Here is a 16,729-nt window from a genome sequence, read left to right on the forward strand (position 1 = left end):
TTGGGATTGAACCACATATATCCTGATTGAATTGGCCTTGTCAACACTGATTCTCTACTTGTAAGGTAGCTGACTTCTAATGGAAACCATTCTTGCCGTGCAGGCATTTATAGGCTCTCTCTTCTGTGTGGCTTCGCCAATGGTTATTAAGGTTTCTGCTATTACTGAAGCTTTTCCCACATGCTAAGCATTTATAAAGCCTCTCTCCTGTTTGGCTTGCCTGATGTGTAACAAAGCCTGATCTTGCTGTGTAACTTTTTCCACAGTCCAAGCACTTATCAGGTCTCACTCCTCTGTGGCTTATCTGATGTGTAACAAGGTTTGATCTCTGTATGAAACTTTTCCCACAGTCCAAGCACTTAAGGGGCCTCTCTCCAGTGTAGATTATCTGATGTACAATAAGGGCTGAATTCCAACTGAAACATTTCCCGCATTTGAGACACTGATAGGGTTTCTCTCCCGTGTGGCTTCTCCCATGGTTATTAAGGTCTGGGCAGTTATTACAGCTTTTCCCATGCTCCAAACATTGAAGAGGTTTCTCTCCAGTATGAATCGTCTGATGTGTAACAAGGTATGATCTCACAATGAATCCTTTCCCATATTCGAGGCATTGATAGGGTTTCTCTTTGGTAAGGTTTGTCTGTGGGACTGTGGTTTCACTGGGACTTTTTTCTCCTCCCTCATAAAGAATAGATCCAACACTTTTCTTCCTTGCGTGGTTTCCCTGCAGCCTCTCTGACCTGTGTCAATTTCCCCAGGCTTCTCCCTGTTCCAAGCACTGGGAAAAATTCTCCGCAGCTCTTCCCACAAAGGTGCCCAGTGGTTCCGTTTCCCCAGGAACTTCCTCATGAAGATTCCCCTCCTTGCTCTCTTTCACTATCTCATCACCTGGTGGGAGAGAGACAATCCAGACAGGAGTCATTGTGTTGGGGAGAAAGAGGAATAGCACAAAGGGAAAAGCCCACACACTAAATTTGCACAGACTGAGCAACTGGATTCTGCTTCTACTTCCCACCCAAAGACTCAGAGAGAAGGAAAGATAGGAAGGAAACTCCAGTAGCTAACAGGGTGAGTGGAAAGTTGTGAGCAATATCTGCTGACTAAAGCCCTTCTCTGGGTGAGATGAGGAAGAACCGAGGGTGCTTACTCACACCACATTTTTGGAATTCTCAACTTTTTCCTTCATTCACCAGATGGTTTCTATGACAGTCCTCATCTGTATGGGTGCCTTTCGGGATCTCTCTTTCCTTGAAGGCCTGGAAATCGGGCACCCATGGCTCTTCCCCTCGCTCCAGCCAGGCTATCAGCTTAGGTTTGGGAATGGGAAATCCTGCGCAGGTGGTGAAATTAGACCAGATCGGGGTGTTTGAAGTAGTGGGAGAGTGTCTGTCACAAAGGACATTCTCCTGCATTGAACGTGTCCTCTTCTGTGCTTGAAGATTGTGGAATCCAAGAAGATGGGAACATGGTCACTGAGCCCCCTTGGGACAGGCAGATATTTGAGGAGGTGGGGAAAATTATTATACCCTCACTAGGTGTTCCCAGGATCTGTGCTCTCTGGGGGCCTTGTTGCTGCACACCCTGCTCTGGTGTTAAACACAGGGGCAGCTCTAGGCATTTTGCCGCCCCAAGCACGGCAGGCAGGCTGCTTCCACAGGCACGCCTGCTGGAGGTCCACCAAAGCCACAGGACCAGTGGACCCTTTGCAGGCAAGCTGCCAAAGGCAGCCTGCCTGCCGCCCTTGCAGCAACCGGCAGAGCGCCCCCAGTGGCTTGCTGCCCCAAGCATGCTCTTGGCGTGCTGGGGCCTGAAGCCGCCCCTGGTTAAACCCCTGCCTCTTTCTAAACCTGCAGAGCCCAGAGCCCTCCCCATAGCTGGAGCTAGTCCCAAGGAGGGAAGTGAAAAGGGATTTTTTGCTGTGAATGGGAAATAATACAGATGGGAGAATACACAGCTTCTCCTCCTTGAAAAGCTGGAGGGATGGGGATGAACCAGCATGTCCATTAGCTTTTGACACCCATGTCCCACTGGAGAGGGCATGGAGCTGTGCATTACGCAAAACATTCCCCTCTGATCTAACTGACCAGGGAAGAACCTGACCAGAGTCAGACACACAGACCCCATGGCTTCCAATAACCGAGGGGACAGGAATCCCTTACCCAGCGAGGTCACCATCTCATAGTTCTCCTGCATGACATCCCTGTAGAGGGCTCTCTGAGTGGGGTCCAGCAGAGCCCCCTGCCCCTGGGTGAAATACACAGCCACCTCCTCGAAGGTCACCGGCATCTGAAACACCAAGAGCCCCCCACTCAGCACTTGCTGCCCCATCCACAATCCTGCTTTTCACAGGGGAAGAGGCCCAGAAAAACAGAATTCCCCATCCTGCTCAGAGCAGCCAGGAGGCTTCAGGGGTGGGGGAGAAGTTGAGAGCTCCTTGTCCCCATCCTCCCTCCCCCCCAACAGATGGAGCAGGGAAGGGTCTTTTCATACCAACACCAGGATATGATGAAGTGGGCATGTTCGTTATAGTCTCCCTGAATACGGTGTGTTCCTCAGTTTCCCCAATGTGCTGCCACTCCAGTATCGAGGTGGTGGGATATGGGTGTGTGATCCTTGCAGAGACCCTTCATGGGCAGGTGTGACTGGTGACTGACTATCTGGGCAAAGAGAAGTGCCAGACCTCTGGATCCTGGCAAGTGGTGGCTGGTGCCTATCGTCTGCAAGGAGCCAGCCGAAGGTGTTAGAGAACAAAGAGAGAGGTGGAGCTTGGGGACCTGTTTGCCCAGGAAAGGGACAAAGCACAGAAAAGGGGTAGCTGGGGGGCTGGAAGTGGGTCAGTCTCCTGGTTTGGGATTCAGTGGAGAACCCAGGGCTCTGGATGCCCCCAAGATGGACTTCGCTGAATATTCCTGATGTCTGTGCTAACAACCTCTGTTCTCAGGCCACTTGTCCAGTCTGGCTGCAGGAGGGGATCTGGGAACAGACATAGGGGGCCTGAGAGAGTCTGGGGAGCAGCCACCTGAGACTGGACATGGAAATCCAGCTATGGTGAGAAAGGAGTGTTTGCCAGGGATGTGGCTGGTTATAGGGGCAGGCGGAGAACTGAATATAATGTTGCAGCTATTTAATGCCTTACACTGGGGAATTCCTACATTCTTGCAGCTGGATGGTGTGAGCTGAAATTATTTTCCATATGGGGAAGGCTGTCACTGCTCCCATTCTGCTGGAGAAAGCATGGCTGGAGGCTGGGTGCTGCAGCCAGGACTCTGTTGCGACAGAGTGGATTTGAGATCAGATTCAATAGGGAATCTGGGGAGTGGCCTTCTGGTGCCAGAAAAGGAGCGGCAACTGCGATGGAAAAGATGTGCTGGGCAGAGCTGCTGCTGTGGAAGCAGTTTGTAACTTCACGAGCAACCAGAAGTGATGAAATACACTGTTATCCACCTGTAAGGCAAACTGGTTACATGGTTGAAAACTTGCTTCTGACCAGTCTTGTTGCTTCTTGGCAGCCAGATGCTGTCAGCTGTGGTGGATGGGTTCAACCTGAGGATCTCACTGCTGCTGGGTTGTTTTATTTATTTATTTACTTTGCTGGTGAACAATATGCCTGAGAATACAAAATACGCCTGAGGGTCTTGGCTACACTGGAGAGTTGCAGCGCTGGTAGTGGGTTTACAGCGCTGCAACTTAGTAACTGTCCACACCTGCAAGGCACATCCAGCCCTGCAACTCCCTGGCTGCAGCGCTGGCTGTACACCTGGTCTGCTTGGGGTGTAACGATTGCAGCGCTGGTGATGCAGTGCTGCCCATCAAGTGTGGCCACCAAAAGCGCTGTTATTGGCCTCCAGGGTATTAGGAGGTATCCCAGAATGCCTGCTCACAACAAACCGAAAGAATGGCTGAACTCCGAGCTCCCCTGAGCTGCTTATCTAAAAACCAAACACAGCTGGTGTTCGCTCCAGCGAGCAAGCGAGCGGAGGCAGGCAGGGGAATTGCTTTGGAAGGTTCACAGCTGTTTGCTTGAAGACAGAAGTCACATGGCAGAGGGGGGGGGGGAATCTGTGTTGAGCAGCTGTTTATGTGGTCTGAAGGCTATTTAGGAGTGCATCATTTGCATTTAGTGAATAAGAGAGGGGTGGGGGAAGGGCTCGAAACTTCTAAATGGATTGCAGGTTGGTGATGTGTATGTTCCGTCCTTAGAACTTGCAAGGCAGGGAGCTGACAGCTCCAAAAATCCACTCTCTCTCTCTCCCCCACACCCCCCTCTTTTGAAAAGCACGTTGCAGCCACTTGAACGCTGGGATAGCTCCCCACAATGCACCACTCCCAACAGCGCTGCAAATGCTGCAAAGGTGGCCACACTGCAGCGCTTTCCCTACACAGCTGTACGAAGACAGCTGTAACTCCCAGCGCTGCACAACTGTAAGTGTAGCCATACCCTGAGAATTGTAGTAATCTTGGGGAGGAGGCTGGGGAGATCTCCAACAACCAGGACAAATAACATGGCCTGGGGTAAAGTGAAACAAGCTATAAACATTGAGTACAAATCGCCTATCGAGTGCTGTTTGTGTTTGCAGGCACCTCCCAGGCCTGTGACTGATCATGACCTATTCCCAGCCCTAGAAGACAGTCAAGTATTGGACACCATTGCCGCCCATTTTGCTAATAAGTTAACAGACGTTTCACAAGGTCACTGAAGTCAAAATGAAGACTAGAACCATGGTCTCTAAGCCCCAGTGGAAAGTGTAAGGGTAAGGGTAAGCCCCAGGGGAAAGTGTAAGCAATTGGAGAGATACCTGTCTCAGAACTGGAAGGGACCCTGAAAGTTCATCAGGTCCAGCCCCCTGCCTTCAGTAGTAGGACCAAGTACTGATTTTGCCTCAGATCCCTAAGTGGCCCCTTAAAAGATTAAACTCTCAACCCTGGGTTTAACAGCCCAATACTCAAACCATTCAGCTATCCCTCCTCCCAATTGTTCTGAGAGCTAATGTGGTGGGATGTGTGGTGGGGAACTGAAGCGATGTGACTCAAATCCTGCAGCAGAGCCATGCAGGGGAACTTTGGTAGTTCAGTGTGCTTTGTATTTGGGTTTAATGAAATGAAATTAATTATCTATGTTGTTGTTTTTAAAGGTTTGCTGCCTTGACACGATTTATCTCTGTAGGTTATGGAGTGATGTGCAACCAGACAAAGCTATTCCACATTTCAGCCATTCAGCACATAAAGTTTCTTGCTAGTGTTGCATCCTGGCATGTCTGAAAGTTGTTGGGCATTGTGACCAGCCAGCTCCCGAGTTACATGCTTATAGGCAGTCAACAGCCAAGCAGGCTGGAAAGGAACATGTCATGGGCTGGCTAATGTATCTGGACAGATTTGGAAGCTGAGAAGTAAAGTGAGCCAACCAGCTCAAGAGCACATCCCTGATGTACGCGTTTATATAAAGCACATGGCCCAGAGCGCAGGCTGGAGAGCAACATATCACAGTGACGTTCAGGCTACCATCATAGTGACATACAAAGATATCCTCACTGGGGCTGGGTTGACACAACCAACTTGGGAAGGGAAATCCCATATCTCTCTGTTTTACTACTGTGAATGCAGCCACTTTGTACATGAAAACCTTTAACAAAGTTCCATTTATGAAGTATGCTAATCTGTTTAAGAAAGGTGCGGTAACCAATTACCTTGCAGAATCCATTGTTTGTCTTCCACCTCCTCCATAAGCATGTCATCAAAATGGTCATCAGCATCACTTGTATTGTTTGAAACATCTTGCCCTATATACGCCTCTTCTTCCGTTGCTGCGACCTCTGTGGGTTTTTTTGCTGTCGTGAGATACAGTGCCATCCACTTTTCTAACCTCTTCTGTGGGTGTTTCTGGTTCAGTGTTACCAACTCCAATTTCAGTTCCGATTTTTCCCTCTGATGTGCTTTCAGCAGCTAATGTTGGTGGCGCTTCAAATGGTTTTAAATGTTCGATACTGTACATGGTTCCTAACCGTTTCCCTGAAATGGTTTGTAATTTCACTCTCTTACCCTCAATTTTGTATGGTCTCCGATACCTAGTTTCCAGTACTCCTCCTTTTCTTGTTCTCTTTCTAGCATTCAATAACAGAACAGTGTCCTCAACATCAAATGTTATTTCCCCATATTTAGAATTCTTTCTTTTAGCATAATGTCTGATACCAGACACCTCTGTGTTCTTGGGGAACCAGGGTGCTGTATCCAGCCTGACTCATGAAAGACACCCCACTCCCCCAGCCTCTGCTTAAACCAAAACCCATCAGAGGAAAAAACTTGCAGAGAGCAGTGACGGGCATTGGGAGACACACCTAGACCCCTCCTGACATGGGTGACAAGATTTAGACATCTCCATTAGCATACAGAGGGGAGATCAGAGACAACTCCCCTAGCCTCAGCTGCATCATGAAAGATGGGACAGGAAGACATCTCAGTTTACATACAGAATGGAGAACAGAGAACCACACTGAATTCTGGGACCAAAAAAAGCAGGGAAGCACTGCATCATAGGAATTTCTGCTCTAGATGCTAATAAACCGACATCTGCACACACCCAGCTCAGCAATTATCAGACCAATTCTAGCAATGAATCCTTAATTGATATCCAAATAGTGAAGCAGCCTAGTTGCATTGTGAGTTCCCTGGAAGAAAACACCACCCATAGCCAAGGGTGATCAGCTCCTATTGTCTAGCCTAAAGAAAACCCTTAAGTCATCAGCTTACCTATGAACAAATCTAGTGTTCTCCCTTCAACCATTGTAATTTCTCTACAAAAATCCCCAATCACCCTCCAGTCAGTGTTCTTCTAATGCTTAGATCCAAACTCTGCAGCAGTTCCACTGGGACTCCATATTCTCCTGACTGATCGTGTTGGGGACTATGCCTGTCTCCTGCCCACAGGACCCTCAGCTATCACCATCATCTGGTAACCTCAACCAGTTCAAGCTTCAGGGAGCAGTGAGATTCCCCCGCCCTCTTCATTTTCCTTTCTACCTTAGGTATTAACCTGTAATAATGTAGGTTATGTTGGTTTAGGCTCCTTGTGCAGTTATCACTATTATTCAGTAAGTAACTTTTATGGTTCAGCTGGTTGCTTCTCCTTCTTGATGAACTTGACTCTTTTGTGTTTTTAGCTTCCCCCATTTACTCTGCAGCAACGCTTCTTTTACCTAAGCTAAAGATCCCTGCAGCGCCTAGAATACTGTGGGGTTTGCTCATCAAGTAGGTTACTGCCAGACAATTGTGTTATGAGAGTGGGGACAGGGACCTGCTGAATCTGGGACACATAAGGGTAACAGCTTGACAGTGCTGATTGACCCAATCTGCTCAGACTTGCTCTGTTAATGTGTGTGTGGGCAGGCCCGGCTCTAACATTTCTGCCACCCCAAACGAATACAAAGAGCGCCGGCCCCCGCCCCGAGTGTTGCGTTGCATCACACCGCCCAAGTCCCCACCCTCAAGCATTGCATCGCCCAAGTCTCTGCCCCCCCGAGCGGCGTGTCACCCATGTCCTAGCCCCCCCAGCATCTCCCAAGTCCCTGCCCCCGAGCGTCGCGTCGCCCACGTCCCTGCCCCCCTGAACATCGCACCACCCAAGTTCCCGCCCCCCAAGTGTCACCCAAGTCCCTGCCCCCCTGAGCGTCACATCACCCAAGTCCCCACCCCCCGAGCGTTGTACTGCCCAAGTCCCCGCCCCCAAGCGTTGCACCGCCCAATCCGCCCCCGAGTATCACGTCGCGCTGCCCAAGTCCCCGCCCCCGAGTGTCACGCGGCTCAAGTCCCCGCCCTCTGAAGTGTCGTGTTGCCCAAGTCCCCCGCCCCTTCAAAGCACTGCACTGCACTGCCCAAGTCCTCGCCCTCCCGAGTGTTGCGCCGCCTAAGTCCCTGCCCCCCTGAGCGCGGGGCCGCTGAAGCCTGCCCCAGCCGAGCGCCGCACCGCCCAAGTCCCCGCCCACCCAGCACAGTGCCCCGCCTCCCAAGCCCCACCACCCCCAGCGCCGCGTAGCCGAACCCAAAAAAACCAAAAACAAACCCGGAGTGCCGCCCCCTCCCAAGGTGCCGCCCCAAGCATGTGCTTGGTGGGCAGGTGTCTGCAGCCGGCCCTGTGTGTGGAGGTGGAGGTGTTCATACGATTCTGGGGCTGGAGTAACCGAGCCCTCGGGAACCTAGGTACTGCAGGGTAGCTCCATTGAGAGGGGACTTGCAGAAGGGAGAAGTAGAGCTTCATATGAAAACACAAGTGACACAAGCAGTACATTGATAGAATTACAGAATCCCCTTCCCCAGAAGAGTAACCCAAATAAATGAGCGTACCCCAAAGTTTTCGGCAAATCTGATAACACCTCCCCAGTCAGGTTATGTGTGTACCTCTCCCTCCTCCCAGCCTGCTGCTGATCCCCGCTGAGGAAGGAAGGGGAGAGAAAAGGCCAAAGAGGATCCTCAGCATCTGGGCTTAAACTTCAGAGCAGAGGGAGGCAGCGTGATTGCAGGGAGTTGCCCGCGGGGCAGGGGGCACAGATGGGAGAGGTGCAGATGCAGAGTGGGGCAGCTCAGAACAGCTGCTCCCTCCGGAGGCACCAACCTGCTCCCCAGGAAGCCCCAGTACATTCCTTGCTAGCATAGGTGCCGATTTCTGCTGGCGCCGGTGGACGCTCGACCCCCCCTTACCCCGCCCCCATTCCAATCCCTTCCCCAAAGTCCCTGCCCCAACTTCACCCCCTTCCTGCCCCTATTCCAACCCCTTCCCCAAATCCTTGTCCCAGCCCCACCTCCTCCCCTAAGCACACCACATTCCTACTCCTTCCCCCACCCCCCGGAGCTTGTTACACCACGAAACAGCTGTTTTACGGTGGCAAGCGCTGAGAGGGGAAGCAGAGACTCACTGTGCTCAAGGGAGGAGGCGGAGGCAACCTGAGCTGGGGCAGGGAGCTTGGCTGCAGGTGGGTGCAGAGCACCCTCCAAGTTTTCCCTATGGGTGCTCTAGCCCAAAATCACCCAAGGAGCCACCGTCTATGGCTGCTAGCTCACCGAGTCAGACAAAGACACCCCTGCTTGCTCTTTTCCCTTCCCAGTCTGGCTAGCCCCAGCCATCCCCAGCCTAGTTCCTCCTCCTCCACTCCACAAAGTCCCATCCTCGGCTCTACCAAGCTTGGATCCAACCCCGCTCTTCCCAGCCTCGCTCAATCCCGCTGCCAGGCCTGACTTCCCCAGCCCTGCTCACTCACACGCTACAAACTTTTGCTCCTGGCTCTGGCTGGTCTCACAGGACCCCCGCCACAGGCAGGGAGGGACTCTGCGCAGTTCTGAGCTCCCATGAGGTGAGGGAGGCGCTGGATAGAGCCAGAGCTCTCAGCCAGCCAGCTGAAAGATAATTCAATTCCAGAGGATGGGAACAGGGTCACTGAGCCCCCTTGGGAGATGCAGGCAATGTTGGGATATGTACACATAAAATCCATGTAACATGTTATTGGTCTTGCGACCTAGTGTGGCTGGAGTGTGTTTTGACATGAGTGCATGATATGATATTTTGGCAACCAAAGTGAGAACTGAAGGGTGAATTAGTCAAAAAGAGCTGTTTATAAAAAACCAGTTTTGTCATGTCCCTGGAAAAAAATGAAGAATCGGCAAAAGAAGGAAATAACACCAGCGGGGACGGCTTTAAAACTGTGTAAGAATTGGAGGAAATGGCAACCCTTGGATCCTGGCTTCCTGCCCAAGACTGTCCCCTTGGAGTTGCAGATGAAGGCCCAGGACAACAGAGACTCCTCCTCCTCCTCCTCCATATAATAAAGGGTTCCACAAGCTCATAGACCTTCCAAAGAGAATGTGACACGCCTGGTAGTCTGTATCTAATCCATCATTGCTCCGAATGGCTGCCAACACCACTGGTAATTTATTGTCCCAACCTTTGCCAGTAACGTGCACCACTTTGCGAAGGGCTTGCTTGATAGTCTGATCCATTCTTTCTACTGTCCCTGACGATTGAGGATGGTAGGGGATATGTAGCTGTTGCTTTACTCCTAAAGCTTTTAATATTTTTATAATTACTTTTCCTATAAAATGTGCTTCATCATCTGAACCAATAACTTTTGGAGTCCCATAGCTACTAAACAGTACTTTCCACAACTTCTTGGTGGTGGTCTCTGCAGAATCATTCCTGGTGGAAATTGCCTCCACCCAGCCACAAAAAGAATCTATTATCACTAATAAATACTGATTCTCTCTTTGGATCTTAAAATAATTAACCTGTATTCTACTCCATGGCCCTACAAGTCTTTGGTGCCACAAGGGTCCCACATTCAGTGATCTATTCCCATCTGCTGCACACATTATATAATTTTTAACCAAATTTTCTATGTCCTCTCGCACCTTAGGCCGTATTCCAAAGTGTTTTTACCTTAAAAGGGAGTATTTTCTATTTCTCAGTGGGCCATAGACTGACACAGGTTAATGATCTCTTCTCTTTAAAGTTTCTCAGGTACTCACTTTTCCTCTCCTGTTTTCTTATTCACTGCAGAACCCCCTTTCATACTGCAGGTTCCCCATCTTTAGGTTCAGCCTCCTGTTTTATGGAGCCCTGGACCCTTTAAATCACTGCCCAAATCCTGGGGCTCCTGGCTGCTGCTGCTACCCCAGGGCTCCGGCTGCAGGGCTCTGGCAGCGATTTAAAGGGCCAGGGGATCTGGCTGCCGCTACTGAAGCAGAGCCCTGGGCCGTTTACATCACTGCCGGAGCCCCGGGTCTCCCGGCCGCTGCCGCAGCTCCTGCCATGATTTAAAGAACCTGGGGCTCCCAGCCACTGCTACCACAGCCAGAGTACCGGGCCCTTTAAATCTAAATGTATCGGGCCCAGGGATTTAAAGACCCCACCAATTCCAGTTGAGGCCCCTCCCCCTGCTCAGGACTCTGGCATATTGCTAAGTCCTTTAAGTTACTTTCACCCTTGACCATGGGGAAGGAAACAGATGTGTGGGGGGAAGACTGGCGGCAGAACCTCGTCTAACAACCCAGGAGCAGTTCAGGTTTTAGCCGAAGCCGAAGCAGATGAGGATGTCGGCTGGTTCCTCTTCTCTGCTTTGCCCTGCTCAGCCTCCCTTTCAGGGTCAGGATGATGAAAGCCCAACGGTGTCATGTGGGTCCCACCAGACAGCAGGTGAGACATACCCCACGGTACAATCTGAACTGTTGAACTGCTTAATTCTCCATCCCAGGGCATGTATTATCCAAGGATAAATAAAAATCAATGACTTTTAAAAAAAATAACCAAGAAAGTCAGATTTCTGTTATTTAAACATCTGTCTGGTGATGTTTTCCTCCTAATAAAACATGGCACGAATGAAATAACCAAACAATAAAATAACCAAATGAAATTAAATGAAATGGAATAACCAAACATTCCTTGTCTGATATAGCTGGAAAACTCATCTGAAAAGTTTTTAAAATAAATCACTGCTTAAAAATGTATACTGTAGGATGCATTTTTGGAAGGTACACATCTATCTCTGCATTGTGAAGAATATGTACTAAGGTTATAACAAACAACAAGAATACATTTTTATGTAGAAAACCATGATTAATGGAGTCTTCCTGACTAGTGATTTAAATCAAATCCACCCTGCAGCTTCCCTGTGTGAACAACAAACCCCTCCACGCTCTGCTCACACACACCAACCAGCCTTCAAAGTCACTCCTGGCTGCACTGAACTGAGTGCGACTAGCCAGACACTCAGGAACTTACCAAACGACACAGCAAGATAAGCCAATTTTCCACTCCTAGCCTTACACCCTGGGAAAGTGCATCTTGGACAGCTCAGTCTGGTCACTGGGCTGGACAAACTCGGGCATTACTGGGTCACCCTCACAGAGGGGCTGGATTAGGCCACAGCCTTGTTCTCTCCAGTCAAATCGCCCAAACATACAGGTCCAGACAAAACAAGAAAACCACTTTAGTAACTGGATCAAGGGGGTTTTCAGGGATTACGAGGGAGAAAGATGTGAAAGGTCACAACCGGTTAAAACTATAAAATTATAAAATGCATTTTAAATTCTAAATTTTACCAAGCTAAGGAAGATGTGAAGCAAACAGGATTTCCCACCCCACCCGCTGTTGCAGGCAGTTCACAGTTCTGAGTACACAGGCTGGATTTCCTATCAGCCTCAGTCTGTCCTCCCCATTCCACGGCCCCTGTTGCCTTTCAAGTCATATTCATCATATCCTTGCCTTCTGTAGAGATGGGAGAAGACAGCTGAAACTGGAGGCAATTTTCCGTTGTGCTTTTGTACCACTCTCCTCTTTGAGATTCACCCCCCAGCCGGGGGGCAGGCGACAATCACTCCCTGGCCTAAGTGAGCGTCCAGCCGTCCTTCCGGTGAATTGTAACTCTCTTGTTCCCAGCTCCACAGCTGGTGAAGGGCCAGCTGAGCAATTACTGGCCACTTAGCACCAAGCTGGTGTGCAGGTGCCACTGTCTCTGGGGAGCTCATCTGTGGGCATTTTCCAGCTTTACAGCATGTAACAAACATACAGCAAACTCTCTGAGCTCCATGGGTAGTGCTGATATTGTTCCATTAAAATGTGTCTAATATTCAGCAGACGATGACTTTCCCTATGATACCTCACAGGACATACTTTGGAGAAGATTTATCATTTTGTAAGTGTGGTGACCATAATAGTATAGACCAATGGTTCTCAAATGAGTTTCATCAGCCACCCTCCCTGCCCCGACTTCTTTGTGTCTTTGGTCATTAACGCCTCCACCCTCACAAGCACATATATCGCCACCCAGCTCTAATGGCAGAGTACTTGCTGGCAATGCGACCAGCTCTGAAGCCCTCCAACAGCAGCACAGAAGTGAGGGTGGCCACGTGAAAAGTCATATTCCTCAATATCGCAGTTCACAGCAGATTTATCCCTCCAGTGAAATCTCTACTTCTGTGCTGCTTCTGCACCTGGGTTTGAGAGCCTGAGCATTTATCCCCACCTCCCAGATGGGCCTGTTCCTTCTTCATGAGCTCCAACCACCTGGGGCCGACAGCCAGTGCTCTTTAAAAAACAAACACATACCACACAGAGGTCAAGCCTCCCTTGACAGATTCCTGTCCCTCCATTGGGAGGCTCTGCCCACAGTTTGAGAATTGTTAGTGTAGAGAGTCACTGTGGAGATTGGTAGTCAAGATAGTAACACCTGCTCCTTTCGGTCTCTGGGATCCTCACAGAAAATGTCCGAGCAGGAGAGTGGAACAGATCCAATTAACACTAACCTTGCAAAACACATTTTGGTGATTTCAGCTATAAACATTCTCTCCATCGTTCAGCCCCTACCCCCAGCGAATCAATTACATGCTAGTTGCTCAATCCTTTCTTGCCATGTGTTACAGAAGTTTAGATCCTGTGTGGATTCTTCCATGTTTAATGAGGTCAGACTTCCATATGAAACTTTTCCTGTAGTCCAAGCACCTCTGGAGTCTCTACTGTGTGGCTTACCTGATGATAGACAAGGTGTGACCTTCTTCTGAAACGTTTCCCACAATACAAGCACTTGTGGGGACTCTCTCCTGTGTGGACTGCCTGATGTTTAACAAGGTCTGACCTTTGTATGTAACCTTTCCCACAGTCCAAGCACTTGTGGGGTCTCTCTCCTGTGTGGATTGCCTGATGTTTAACAAGGTTTGACCTCTCTGTGAAACATTTCCCACAGTCCAAGCACTTGTGGGGTCTCTCTCCTGTGTGGATTGCCTGATGTTTAACAAGATCTGACCTTTGTATGTAACCTTTCCCACAGTCCAAGCACTTGTGGGGTCTCTCTCCTGTGTGGATTGCCTGATGTTTAACAAGGTTTGACCTCTCTGTGAAACATTTCCCACAGTCCAAACACTTGTGGGGTCTCTCTCCTGTGTGGATTCTCTGATGTTGAACAAGCTGTGACCTTCTTATGAAACTTTTCCCACAGTCCAAGCACTTGTGGGGTCTCTCTCCTGTGTGGATTGCTTGATGTTGAACAAGGTCTGACCTTTGTATGTAACCTTTCCCACAGTCCAAGCACTTGTGGGGTCTCTCTCCTGTGTGGATTGCCTGATGATAAATGAGCAGTGATCTTCTTATGAAACTTTTCCCACAGTCCAAGCACTTGTGGGGTCTCTCTCCTGTGTGGATTCCCTGATGTTGAACAAGGTGTGACCTTCTTATGAAACTTTTCCCACAATCCAAGCACTTGTGGGGTCTCTCTCCTGTGTGGATTGCCTGATGTTGAACAAGGTCAGACCGTCTTATGGAACTTTCCCCTAAGTCCAAGCGCTCGTGGGGTCTCACTCCTGTGTGTAATGCCTGATGACGAATTAGGTGTGATTTCTGTATGAATTTTTTCCCACACTCCAAGCACTTGTGGGGTCTCTCTCCTGCGTGGATTGACTGATGTTTAACAAGGTTTGACCTCTCTGTGAAACATTTCCCACAGTCCAAGCACTTGTGGGGTCTCTCTCCTGTGTGGATTGCCTGGTGTTGAACAAGGTGTGACCTCCTTATGAAATTTTTCCCACAATCCAAGCACGTATGGGGTCTTTCCCCTGTGTGGCTTAATTGATGTCTAATTATTTGTGTCTTCGAAATGAAACATTTCCCACATTTGAGCGATTGAGAGGGCTTCTCTCCAGTGTGGCTTCTCCCGTGGTTATTAAGATCTGAGAGCTTATTGAAGCTTTCCCCATGGTCCAAACATTGAAGGGGTTTCTCTCCAGTATGGATTGTCTGATATGTCACAAGCTGTGATCTCACAATGAATTCTTTCCCACACTGAAGGTAGTGCCAGGGTGTTTCTTCCTTGGGATTTGTCTGCTGCACTCTGGGATCCTCCTCTCTTCCCCCACCGTTAATAGATTCATCCACTTTCTTCCCTGGGTGGTTTCCCAGCAGCCTCTCTGACCTGATCCAATTTCCCCAGGATTCTGCCTGCTCCAAGCACCAGGGAAAATTCCCTTCAGCTCTTTCCACAAAGGTCCCCTGTGGTTCCACTTCCCCAGGAACTTCCTCATGATGATTCCCGTCCTCATCCTCACTCCCTCGCTCAGCACCTGCTGGGAGAGACACAATCCAGACCGGAGTCATTGTGCTGGGGAGAAAGAGGAATAGCACAAAGGGAAAACCCAACACACAGACTGAGCAGTTGGACTCCGCTTCCACATTCCACCCAAACACTCACAGGGAAGGAAAGCTGGGAAGCAAACTCCTGCAGATAAGAGGCTGGGTGGAATGGCATGAGCTATATCTCATGACTGCAGCCCTGAGCTGGGTGAAACAAGGAAGAACTGACGGTGCTTACTCACACCATATTTGGGGATTCTCAACTTTTTCCTTCATTCCCTAGATGGTTTCTGTGTCAGTCCTCACCTGTATGGGGGCATCTCAGAAGCCTTCTTTCCTTGAAGGCCTGGAGATCGGGCACCCACGGCTCTTCCCCTCGTTCCAACTGGACAATCAGCTCAGGTTTCGTAATGGAAAATCCTGCGCAGAGGGTGAAATCAGACCAAATTAGTGTGCATGGAGCATTGGTGGAGCATTTGTCAGAAAGGACATTCCGTGAGCGGAACCTGTCCCTGTGCTCTGCTGGAGGAACGTGGAATCCAAGAGGATGGGAAAATGGTCACTGAGCCCCCTTGAGCAAAGGAAGCTGTCTGGGGAGGTGAATTATTACTACATACTCACTAGGTTTTCCCAAGATCTGTGCGCTCTGGGGGCCTTGCTGACTCACAGACAGCTCTGCACTTAAATCCGTGCCTCTTTCTAAACCTGCAGAGCCCAGAGCCCTCCCCAGGGCTGGAGCTAGTCCCAACGAGGGAGGTGAACAGGGATTGTGTGTGCAGCCAAGAAACAACACAGAGAGGACAATGACGGATTTATGCCCCTTTGAAAGCTGAAGCGGTGGGGATGGTTTAGCTTCTCCATTGGGTTTTGACACCTATGTCCCACTGGAGGGGGCACGGAGATGCAACTCTCTCTCATATGGCAGCTGTGCATTATGGAATCCACTCACCTCTGATCAAACTGATACGGGAAGAACTTGACCAGATAGAGACACACAGACCCCACGGCTTATAGTATCTGAGAGGACGGGTATCCCTTACCCAGCGAGGTCACCGTCTCGTAGTTCTCCTGCATGACATCCCTGTAGAGGGCTCTCTGAGCGGGGTCCAGCAGATCCCCCTGCCCCTGGGTGAAATACACAGCCACATCCTCGAAGGTCACTCGCATCTGAAACACCAAAAGGCCCCAGTCATTACCTGCTGCCCCAGCCACAAGCCCAATAGCCACGCTGGATGAAGGATAAAGAAATAGAAGCTCTGGGATCACCAGAGTAGCAGAATCCCACCCCCACCCTGCTCAGAGCAGCCAGGAGCTTCAGGGGGTAGGAGAAGGTGAGAGCTCCTTGTTCCTCCAGCACAGGGAGCAGGGCAGGATCTTCTCATTTCCCACACTCCTTCCAGACAGGCTGATGCAGGAAGCAGAGCTCTGAGCCAGGGACAGGAACAGGAATCCCAAGAGTTTCTCTGTGTATTTCACAGCAGCCTCAGGTTAGTGGGGTCTCGCTCCAGCACTGGGAGCCTGGAAAATGTTCCCAGCCCTGTGCAAGGGGGTTCTATCCTGTTTGAGAAATGGGGGAATGTCCCTTTTCCCATCCCCCACCACCAATGGGCCCACTCAGAAAATCAGCAGGTT

General features: G+C 49.9%; 5 protein-coding genes across 10 annotated transcripts in view; 1 reads left to right on the plus strand and 4 right to left on the minus strand.

The window, feature by feature from the left end:
• Positions 1–16,729, minus strand: part of LOC115640751 (zinc finger protein 436-like) — a 452,700-nt gene that overhangs the window by 340,449 nt on the left and 95,522 nt on the right. The window lies entirely within an intron of this gene.
• LOC115640827 (zinc finger protein 300-like) overlaps positions 1–16,729 on the minus strand; it is a 308,757-nt gene that overhangs the window by 259,456 nt on the left and 32,572 nt on the right. The window lies entirely within an intron of this gene.
• Positions 1–16,729, minus strand: part of LOC115640730 (zinc finger protein 260-like) — a 341,512-nt gene that overhangs the window by 234,055 nt on the left and 90,728 nt on the right. Inside the window, exons 3-4 of one of the 2 annotated variants that reach the window (XM_030543662.1) lie at positions 16,138–16,153; positions 15,404–15,517 (exon numbers count right to left, since the gene is read on the minus strand). In XM_030543662.1, the coding sequence (XP_030399522.1) occupies positions 15,404–15,517; positions 16,138–16,153 (130 nt within the window). The remainder of the gene's footprint in view (positions 1–15,403; positions 15,518–16,137; positions 16,154–16,729) is intronic. The other variant, XM_030543664.1, reaches the window with a different exon arrangement.
• The window catches only part of LOC115640774 (putative zinc finger protein 66), a 687,485-nt gene that overhangs the window by 107,985 nt on the left and 562,771 nt on the right, over positions 1–16,729 (plus strand). The window lies entirely within an intron of this gene.
• The window catches only part of LOC115640675 (zinc finger protein 850-like), a 542,158-nt gene that overhangs the window by 66,146 nt on the left and 459,283 nt on the right, over positions 1–16,729 (minus strand). The window lies entirely within an intron of this gene.

Source organism: Gopherus evgoodei, unplaced genomic scaffold (assembly GCF_007399415.2).
Source record: "Gopherus evgoodei ecotype Sinaloan lineage unplaced genomic scaffold, rGopEvg1_v1.p scaffold_32_arrow_ctg1, whole genome shotgun sequence".
In the NCBI taxonomy this organism is placed as follows: domain Eukaryota; kingdom Metazoa; phylum Chordata; order Testudines; family Testudinidae; genus Gopherus; species Gopherus evgoodei.